The sequence below is a fragment of the Adiantum capillus-veneris genome, chromosome 10 (genome assembly GCF_014529385.1).
Source record: "Adiantum capillus-veneris isolate H3 chromosome 10, ASM1452938v2, whole genome shotgun sequence".
Taxonomy (NCBI): domain Eukaryota; kingdom Viridiplantae; phylum Streptophyta; class Polypodiopsida; order Polypodiales; family Pteridaceae; genus Adiantum; species Adiantum capillus-veneris.
Genome location: NC_140940.1, coordinates 60,549,585 through 60,560,514, shown reverse-complemented (window position 1 = coordinate 60,560,514; position 10,930 = coordinate 60,549,585). Strand labels below are relative to the sequence as shown.

Below are 10,930 nucleotides of genomic sequence, written 5' to 3'. Positions count from 1 at the left end.
GTGATTATGGTTGCATGCAACCAACCAACCAAGCAAGTGCGATGACGACTGATGTATCTCTTTGACCTTCAAAGGCAAGGTATGCATAGAGTTGGTTTTTGTTTGCCAAAGTTTTTCAGAAATGCTGTGTAATTTTTGCATGCACTAGACGAGTAAGTGTTTTGGCCTCGCATCCACAAGCAAGGCTGGTAACAACTATTTTTACACACATGCCAAGCACAAGGTGCTTCTGTAGTTAGAACAAGCATGACAAGCCTCATATACTTTGCCTGCAACATATATGAGTGCAATTTAGACACTCCCAGCACAAGCACGGCTTGTGACAGTTGTTTTAAGCATTACCATTTTGTTGGCATTGAATCAATGTTTCACATGCCAACATGGCTCAAGCATGGCTTGAGTACTTGCAGCCCTGATCTGCTGCACGGATCATCAGTAGTTCACTTTTGATGCCCATGGAATCTCAAGGAGATCGGAACACCTTGTGGCTCGGCTTCATGAAGGGTGCACAGAGCTCGACATGGCCGACTTCTTGTCACTGCTTTCAGAAGCCGACAAAGATGCTAGCCCAGAGCTAACCACTTACAGTTGAAATTGCTTGACAAGGTCAATTTTTTGTGCATGATCGACAAGGTTGATTCTCTTTGCTATTGCATATGTCGTCAATAGCATTTGTTGGCAATGAGGCCAGACATAGTTATATGAAGCAAGGCTTCAATTTCTGCATCTTGCATTGAGCTTCCCCACGTTTGGTCTATGCTAGGAGCATACAAAATTGGGAAGGATTTGGAAATATGCTTGCAAGTTATTTCATTTCATGCCCGACGGGCATAGATGACGCAAGAGAGCGAAGTTGTGTACACGCCAACTCCCACTTGCACAGCAAATATGGCTATCAACCATCTATGAGACATCAGATATGGCTATGAGACATCTATCCGATAGCCACATATGGCTATGAGCCATCTATGAGCAAGTTTTCTCCTACAAAATTTCATGACAACTGGTTGCAGCAACAACTACCAGGTTAGCCAAGTTTAAGTTTTTCCTGTTTTTTCTTTCCATTGATCCGAGCCTATCACAAATTTTTGTTTAGTATATTTTGTTGGTTTTCCTTGCTTCTAGAGTTTACAATAAAATAAAGAGTGAGAAAAACCTCTTGGAAAAATTAAAAAAATGATTTGATGGGAATTTTTTCTTGACTAGTTCACCGGAGGTGAAAGGTAGAGGGAGAACCTAGTGGTAAAGGGAAGGGAAAATATGTAAATGTGAAAAGAAAAGATATGATGTGGTTGTGGAGCCATGCACCCATGATTCAAGGGTCATGAGTGGCTCATATCATCATGGCTTTGGAGCCATATGATGATTCAAACAGATGGGACCCAAGTGGAAGACTTGGTAAAGGAAGGAACCAGACACATGATTTTGCTGGATTTTTAAAAAATACTTCCACTCCGATCCAAGAAAAATTGTCTTCATCAAAGTTGTAGCTGATGAGCTGGAAATTCTGACCATATTTTTTTAATAATTTTTGCATCTATGTTTCAGGAGATATGGCCAAAATGGCGGACGCTAGTTTTTTCAACTGTGGTGGAGACTACCCCCTCTACCTTTACACACACACCCTTCCTTTTCCACATTGAGACCTTCCCTAAAAATCGTCCATTAGTCTTCTCACCCTCCCCTCCTTCCTCCTCTCTCTCAAGATCAAAAAACCATCACAAATTCCTCTTCTAATCACCTCTCAAGTCATGCTTAATCTTGTTGTAATTCATAAGTTCTCATTCAACCCCTTTCTATTATTAATAGATATGTATTGATTTTATGTAGATTCTTTACATTTTAAAATAAGTAAGCTCTTGGACTCGAGCTATGGAGGAAGGAGTGAAGACAACACAAGTGATGATGGAGCCAATTAGTTGCAAATTGGTCAACAAATCACTTGGAAGGAGCTTCTTCATTGGTTGAATGTCCCTAATCAAGCTTCATTTGTACAAATTACACTTGGATCTGAACCTCACTCCTAATCACTCTCTTTCCTATATAAAGAGGCCTTCCCCTTTGTAATTTTAAGCCTCCCTCAGCCCCATTGAGTCGTTGTATCACTCACCATGAGCCCATAAAGCTCATTCATTCACTCTATTCTTGCACATTCTAGAATGCAAATTGTTTCATGCTAGTAACCTCCCCTCCTCTTACTTATGTTTGTGTGTGAGTGTGCTTGATGTGATTTTGGCTAATCCTTGAGTGGTTGTTTAGTAATCTACATGCTATTTGTGTTGGGAGTGTTTGAAGTTATCCATTCCTTGTACACACACTAAGGTTAATGCTTCATTCATAGTGACGTCCATCTCTCTCTCTCTCTCTCTCTCTCTCTCTCTCTCTCTCTCTCTCTCTCTCTCTCTCTCTCTCTCTCTCTCTCTCTCTCTTTGTGTAGAGGTCCTAGTCCACGCTTCCAAGACTAGGTGGTGCCCTCATCTCATTTCCCTTGTGGCGCAATGGAGTTTGTTTTGGTGTAGAGGCCGCCATTCCAAATTTCCTTCGTCACCTTGTTTACACTTTACTTGGCAATTACTGTCATTGTGCAAAGCAAAGTGATTTGGCCCGGCTTCTCCCTTGTGCCGAGATACTGCCATTGATTTGGAATCAAGGGCTTTGGCACACAAGTTTGGGGAACTGGCAAAATAGGGAATGTCAGCTCACAGAATCCGTACCAGTTTATTCTGTGCACGGCACTTATGATTTTGGTTCTCACGCTTGAGACCGTTATCGTAGCCAAGGGCTTACGTTTTTGCATGCAAGGCATGCTAAGCAGGTGGCATGGATTCCACCACTTTATGCATTACGCTTCCGCTATCACACTCGCAACTCTGTCAAGGACAGACTAAGTGATGGATTGTTGAACCTGATGGTTGGTTGCTATCAACACCCAACAACACTAAAAGGAACCTAAATCTAGGACTTATTTCACAGGCAAAGTGCCAATGCTCAGTCATTTTCATACAAACACGACCCTGCAAGGCAAGTAGATCAAGAAGTGGTTGTGTTTTTCTGTTACCTCTCTCAATGAGAGAGTCATAGCAAAAACTTGTTTCATGCTTCTAGGATATGCTGCACGTTAGGCATAAGATGCACACGAGCATGGCAATCAACTATACACATCATAGTCATTCAAGGAAAGTTCCGCAGCCCAGCAGGCTCTTCTTCTCTCTCGTTCTCTCTTTAAGGAAATAATGAAAATCTTCTAAACAGCTTTTGATACGTGTTTTGCTCATGAGTCAGCCTGAGCCAAGGTGCTCTAACTTTCAGCTAGCACGTGGCTAAGATGCTACTCAAATTAGTCTTCATCGGTTCGTCCATTGAACACTAATTTGTACAAGGGCTATGAGCCACACAGGCTAAGAGCCATTGTCAGGCCAAGGGTAAGACCCAACTATTGGCATTCTTTGGGTGATTGTTTTCAAGAGTGAACAGATCTACCCAGGGAAGTATACATCGACGTTAATGGACAAGCAAGGGTCTTGTCATTCTGCATGTTTACAGTGTCATTTTTGCACTACATGTTTTCAGTGCGACACTCAATTTGAGTTTTTGATACATCTTCAACTCACAGCAGCTGATCTTTACAAGGCAGTATAGATGCAGCAATCACTTGAGAGAGCATGGCTATCCACTAGAGCTAGGTAGTTCACTTGTGTGGATTTCCTGCTCTCTCTATAGCACTACGGAGTGTCTATGGACATATTGTTTTGGGGTACGACCCGAGGGGTGACTGCTACATCACCCCATAGGCATTGAGGATCATAGTTGATCTGCATTGAGGATCACAGTTGATCTGCATTGAGGATCACAGTTTGATCTCTCTCAGTTAGACTTTCAAGGAAAGAATTCCGCAATCTACCAAGCGTTAGCGGACAAACCCAACTTTTCAAGTTGATTCCAATCATTATGTACACGCGTGGTTAACTATGTTGGTTGCCGTTACCTGCTAGTTGAGCAGTTTCTACAAAGGGTCTTACCAAGGGGTTTGACTACGTAGATTTTAACCAAAGGGGTTGGATTGCAAAGGCAACACCCACGGTTCCCAATGCAATGTTGTTTGTTTTTCAGGTAGGAGATGTGCTCCTCTCCGTTTGAATACTGGTAAGTGAACATTACGTTCAAACCTCCAGGTACGCATCTATTAATTTGGTGTTATTCCATTTTTTGTATTCTTTGCTTGTTTTCTTTTTTTTCAAGACGTATAAGTACGCTTGAATGTTACAGCGCCATGCCAAGGGCATGTCGGCACAAAGTATTTTCGGCCAAGTGTCCAATCTACCTTTTTGCCTTATGCTGTTACGAACCTATTTGTAGGGTTCGATTTGGCACATGTTGTCACATGGGATACAACATGGTCTAGGAACTCAAGGAGTTTGGTTTAGCCAGTGTGGAGCATGATAATGAGGGTCCCTCTCACTCACGTCGCAAAGTGTTTGTAGTTACCTCCACACACAAGTACAACTCGTACTTGATGGATGTCACTTTTCCTGGCATCCTTACTTGAGACATATTCCACAAGGAGAATATGAGTCTCTGGGACTGACACTGGCGCCCAATTCGAAATGATGTTTCACGACGAAGTCCCTAGGTGCTGGTCGCATCCATTCATTAGACCAATTGACGCACACAGTATCAGGAACAATTTCAGTGGCCAAAAATTGTCGGGTACTAAGTACAGACTTGTTGTGATTACAAGTGCTGTGAAACCAACTTAACGGAGGGTCGTTTCTACATATAGCAAAGTATGCTACGTTCATGAGAATGTCTCATGGTTGGTTCCTAGGTGTGACCGGGTTGTCACATTCTATTATGGTCCAACTTTTGCTGCACAGTCTGCTACGTTCATGAGAAGGTCTCATGGTTGGTTCCTAGGTGTGACCGGGTTGTCACATTGTATTATGGTCCAACTTTGTTGCAAGATTTTTACGTAAGTATCGTGGAAAGTCTCGTCATGGAATTGCGGTTTGGATATGTTTGTGTTAAATGCATGCACACTAGGTGTTATGGGCCCTAGTATTTAGCACAAATTTATTTGGAGCGGCATGGAAATCCATGGACTTTATTCTTTCTGCACCCTTTTCCACTGCTAGTGCAATCTCTCTTGCAGATTTCGTATGAGTTTACACCCTGCCATACAAGGTGATGGTTGAGTATGGATGTTAGTGATTGGTTGCTAGAACCTCCAATCTACCTTCAACCTAGTTGGTTGTCTCCATTCCATATCGAGTATATGGCTGGATACTCAATGGTTGAGTCATAGTTTGTCATCAGTCGTGGAAGACTGTCTGTAAGTGGTTGGGGAAAGTACCTCACTCTTACTATCGTTATTCATCCCATGGGCAGCTTACAAGTATTCTATTTAGTACTAAAGGATATGCTAAGCGCATACGTTAGTAAACCATGCTAAAGGATCTGCTAAGAGCATACGTTAGCACAATGTATTATGAATAGGTGATTCTCTCCTTATTCTAGAATTTGCTTAGGTTAGGTTTTCAACTTTGAACACCTATTGTGGTGGGGTTGGATACCGATAGTTTCATAAGTCAAGGACTTAGTAGGTGCGCTGACAGAGTATGTTGGCATGTAACCTTTGTTAGGGGTGAACATGTGGTTCTGTGTGTTCCAAAATGTTCAGAAGTCTGACATGAGGACACTCCTTATTCTATCTTTCAGTACCTATGAGCTTTTCAAGATATTCACATGAGTTATCATGAGTTACCATTTAGATACGGGTGGTTGCAAAGGGACAACAATGTTGAAAATCAAGATGTTGCTCTTGGTTTCATTGAACCTCCTCACTGCACCAGGTATCGGTCATATGGACAATTGGCCCGTGTAGAGGATGCCAATAAGGAAAACATCAGTGTTCTTACGAAGATACTACCACTTGTGTTTTCGAGGATGAAAACGCTTCTCCAAGGGGGAAGTAATGTCAGGCCAAGGGCAGGGCCAAGGGCCAGGATGGACATGCGGTCAAGGGGTGCTATATTTAGGGGTTAGGAGTCTATATATGGCACGGTTGGGTGGAGAGTTGCTTGGTCCAGTCCCCCGCGGTCTAACAGCTTAGTTTACTTTTGAACAAACTTGAATACTTCACAACAAGTGGGTGTAGCAAGTCTCTCTCTCTCTCTCTCTCTCTCTCTCTCTCTCTCTAGACTCTCTTTGCTCATGTCTGACCATAATGTGAAGCTCAAAATTTACGGCTCCGTGTTTAAGTCTAAAAGTTGGTTGGTCATTAGTATCTACTACCAAAAGGCTATTGAGATGGAGGATAGTGTGAAGTGAGATCAGGCAATGCAATCTGAGTGCAGCTCGATTATGGAAAATGAAAATTGCTAACTGATAGATTTATGAGAGGGGAAACAAGCCTTGCCTTGCACAAGGCTATATAAGAAAAATGAACAAAGATGTCGACCTTGATGAGATTTTCTCTTGGGTAGTCAAGCTAACTAAATTCCATCTTCTACTTGGACTAGTACCCATTGAGGACATGGAACTTGTCTAGATAGACATTAAGACGGCTTCCCTTCATGGGGGTCTTGACAAGGATTTCTACACAAAACAACTAGAGGATTTTGAAGTCAAAGCTAAGAAGCCTAGAAGGGCAGAATTGGTGTGTAAAATATGTAAGGCATTGTATGGCCTAAAACAATGCAATCCCAAGGATATGAAAGGAGCCAAGAAGATTGTTTCTTGTATACCCTGAAGTTCAATTATCATCTTGATACTTTATGTTTATGATATGCTTATTTTCGGGAAGCCAAAAGACAAGATTGTCATTTTGAAGCAGTCCCTTGGCACATAGATTTCTATGAAACATTAAGAGATGTGTATTACTTGCTTGGTTGTGAATCAAGAGAGATCAAAAGGGAGAGTTGTCACACAAAAAGTATATTCACAAGCTCTTGCAATGTTTAAAATGTAGGGGCAGGGGAGGTGGGGGGGATGCCTCATTGAGTAACCCAATGCAGTCATTTAGAAAATTGAGCAAGAATGATGCTCCCCAGTTTGATGTTGAGAAATCAAAAGGGGCCAAGTTTCCATATTCTTCAGCAATTGACATACTTATGTTCGCCATGGTGGCCATGAGACTAGGCATTGCGTTTGGAGTGGGAATGGTTAGCAAAAAGGATTGGTAAGCAATGAAGCACATCTTGAGATATGTGGAGGGTATGATAGACGACTGCTTATGCTTTGGGAGTAGTAATGCATCCATTGTGGATTACATAGAAGTGGATTATGCGGGTTGTCTGGATAGTCAAATATCCACCTCTGGCTATGTTTTCCTTTTTCCTAGAGTAACCGTGTCATCATGGAGATCATGTCCCTAAGACTATATGTCATCTTCCGCCACCACAGAGACAAAGTATGTGGCAATTTCTGATGTTACCAAGGAAGCTGTGTGATTAGGTCACCTTGTGGGAGAACTTGACATCACTCAAACTCTAGTGTTGTATTGTGATAGTTAGAGTGTCATTACATTAGAGAAGAACCCGTTGTTCACTCTAAGTCAAACACATAGAAGTCTGTTATCATGTGATACACGATATATTGGGTGCGAAGCTCATGGAGCTAGTCAAGGTTCATATGGATGACAACCCTGTGGATGATCTCACAAAGAGCCTACCCTCATAGCACTCTTCACATTGCATGGACATAATGGGTGTATGGTGACACCACTTGGATGCTTTATGGTTGTACAAGTTGTACATACATAGGCCTCTTGGGCCATGTCGGTGTTCAAGGGAGAAAGATTAGGGTTTGTGCGAGCTGGTTGGATATCCATCACACTGACCGTACCGACCTTCTCCCTATTTATTGGTAATACATTTCAATAACGAATAGTGAGGCATTTCAATCCTAAGTGAGAAATCAACCCAAAACTCTCTATGTTCTCCTTCCTCGCACACCACACCAAGTAGGCACACATTCGTGCACACACTCTTCACGATTATACATCTAAGGTGGCAGATGGGATTGTCTTTCTACTCAAGGCTTTTGAGAAAGTGCTTAAACCTTTTGGAATCTCACTTTTTGGTCCTAGAGTCTCTCGAAGAAAGACCATACTCTTTCCCTAACATTGACAACGAAGCAACAAGCCTTACACTTCAAGATTTTTTAGATAGTATCTAGAACTTTGAAGTACTCATAATGAGCTTTTTTGAGGTTGTTTTTTAAAATATTGTAGTTTTTATCAAATTACATGTGAGCTTCTAGTGGGTGTTCATGCCCCTTGACCAATGGGTTGGGTTTTCCCTCCATTCTTGTAGTGTCATTTCTCCAATAGAAACTAACCACACTATGTAGATCCCTTTTCATGAATGGTTTAGTACATATGAGTCTCATCAAGGTTACATAGGACATGGCTAATAATTTATAGGCACACGAAGAAAATGCATTGGCACCTTTTTGAAATGACTATGTCTCACGAATGGTCACATATGCATCATTTATTGCCTTCTAATAAGTAGCTTGCAAGTCCTTTTTGTAGCTATGCCAATTTTTGTATGGTTGTACCATAACATGTTATTGACAGTTGGTGCGCGCATCTACACACTTTAGATTAAGTATATGGGACGAGAGAAATGCAGACAATGAGTGTCGGCTAGGGCCATAACAACCTTCATAAGATGTTAGAGGGTTGTCACAATGTAAATAAGGTGGTGGGCCCAAGCATGCTGATCTTTCTCTCTCTCTCTCTCTCTCTCACACACACACACACACACACACAATGTGCCGATCTTAACAAAGTGCACAAATGAAACCGAGACACTTGAATAATTGAATTCTCAAGGACAAAAATCCACTCTTATGACTGTTTCACTGTTTCTTTCTTTCTTGATGTGGTGGTCTGGTCTTGGGGAAAAGTGTGTCTCAAGTTATAACTATGCCTCTTTGAAGTTCAAAAATGTTGATCGAGAATAAGAGGGAAAGGAATAACTCCGGAGGCCTGCATTATGAGGAAAATAGTGTAAAAATATTAAAAATTAGCTCAAATTCTCCAAGTTTCGGAAATTATAATTTCTGGCCGGGTCTATATATATGGGAGCTCAGTTTGTAGGGCAAAATAAGTAGTGCAATAGAAAATTTGGGTGAGATTTTGTATAAACGCCACGATTAGATCAGGAGCTATGGTCATGATGCAGCGAGGATCATCAGAAGGCCATCACCGCAACATCTTCTGGGTTAATGTGGTGCTTGTGGCAATGTTTCTGTGCCCTAATTTGCAGATTTCCGTCGCCAATAACGCGACTGTTGCAGGTAAGGCTATATTGCAGCCGCATAAAGTTCATGTCGTCGTCTCTGCATCGATAGCTAGAAGCGGTGGCTGTAGAAAGCTACTTGCAGTACAAGCGCAGTGCAAGGCAGAGGAGGACATCGTTCTGCTGCAGGGACCCGTAGGCCCCTCCGAATTCTTGGTGCAGATCATCAACACGTGTATCGATGGCTGCTCCTTCCGTGACATTCATGTCTCGTGCGGCGCGTTTGGGTCCGACAGCTTCGTCAATCCGGCGCTGTTCAATCGGGTAGCCTTGAACGACTGTGTTGTGAAGGCCGGTGGTGCACTGGCACCGAGCGAGGGCGTCACCTTTCGCTACGTCAGCGTTGTGGAATTCCCCCTCTCCGTCGCCTCTGCCACCATGCTGTGCTGATTGTCATTAGCAACTCATTCATTTGTCTCTTTACTCGTCAACTTTTGGAACCATCACGTCCTTGACCTGACCTTTTGGCTCATTCTTTTCACTTTGTACTCAAAATTTGGAATCATTGAGAACTGTATACAAGCTGTTGCTTCAAGCACTTCTCGCATTTGATCTGTTGCCTCAACTAGTGCTTGGAATTCATCCATTTTAAGTTATCCACAAGAAGTTAAATTGGACAAATTCTCACTATAATTCCCACCTTGTGACTTATCTCAACATCATGATATTCTTTGAGGGAGACACTAGATACCTAGCTAGGTACGATTGGAGGCAGGGGACCGTTGTCCAAGTGGTCCCCTACCCCCAATCGTACCTAGGTAGGTATGCGGTCCCTCTTGAGTAGAAGCTCATTATGTTATGCATTGAATGAAAAACACTGATGAAAAAGACTCCGTTTTCCTACATGAGAAAATTTCTAAATCTTCTTGTGTTAGTTTTCCCTTTGATATACCTTGGAATAATCACTCAAATATATACACTCTGTACTATGAGAAACTCGGTATTGTTGTGTGTATGTCTATGTGTGTGCCCGTCGTGCAACAAGACAATGTAGAAAAAAATACTTGAGAAATACCAAAGATCGTAGAAAAAAATACACTGTACAATACAAGTAACTTACAAAGAGTCATATGTGTAAATGAAACCGTTTAGAAAACCAAACATGCAAACTCAATAGCGAATACATAGAAAATTCTTACAAAGATGTCTTTCCATCACCCTTTGACACAAATCAGGCACAATATAATTTTTGTCATTTACTATGTTTCCCAAGAGGTTTTAACCGATCTGCAAGCTTTGGAATGGGGATAAAAATCAAGGCCACTTAATCAAGAATCTCTCAGCTTGGTCTTTTTCCTCCTTCCACCTTCGGCAAACTATTTGAATCCGTAAAAGCACAATCATGAAAAGATATAAACTTGCAATTGTCCTCCTTTTTTATGTTGCATGTTGAGTTTGACACATTCTTACTTTAAATTCTTACCTTGGATTATATTTCGATGTTAATTGCATTACGAAACGAAGTAGTTTCCTTCATGATAAAGATGGTGTCTTTTTTTTTCTAATTATCAAAAACATAAATTCTAATAATTGAAAAAATCTAATGTTGTCAAACACGTGAAGCTTTTGCAAGCATAAGAATCTCAATTAAACTGTTGATTTCTATTTTTCTAATGAGAAAAATT

General features: G+C 41.5%; 1 protein-coding gene across 1 annotated transcript; it reads left to right on the top strand.

The window, feature by feature from the left end:
- Positions 1–9,173: 9,173 nt before the first annotated feature.
- LOC147448931 (TPD1 protein homolog 1B-like) lies at positions 9,174–9,695 on the top strand. The gene has a single exon (XM_086522485.1). It carries the CDS (start codon positions 9,174–9,176, stop codon positions 9,693–9,695), a length of 522 nt encoding a protein of 173 aa, XP_086378611.1.
- The last annotated feature ends 1,235 nt before the right edge of the window (positions 9,696–10,930 follow it).

Excerpts from the sequence above, each read along its gene's own strand:
- LOC147448931 (XM_086522485.1), top strand. The coding sequence starts at position 9,174 with ATGGTCATGATGCAGCGAGGATCATCAGAAGGCCATCACCGCAACATC.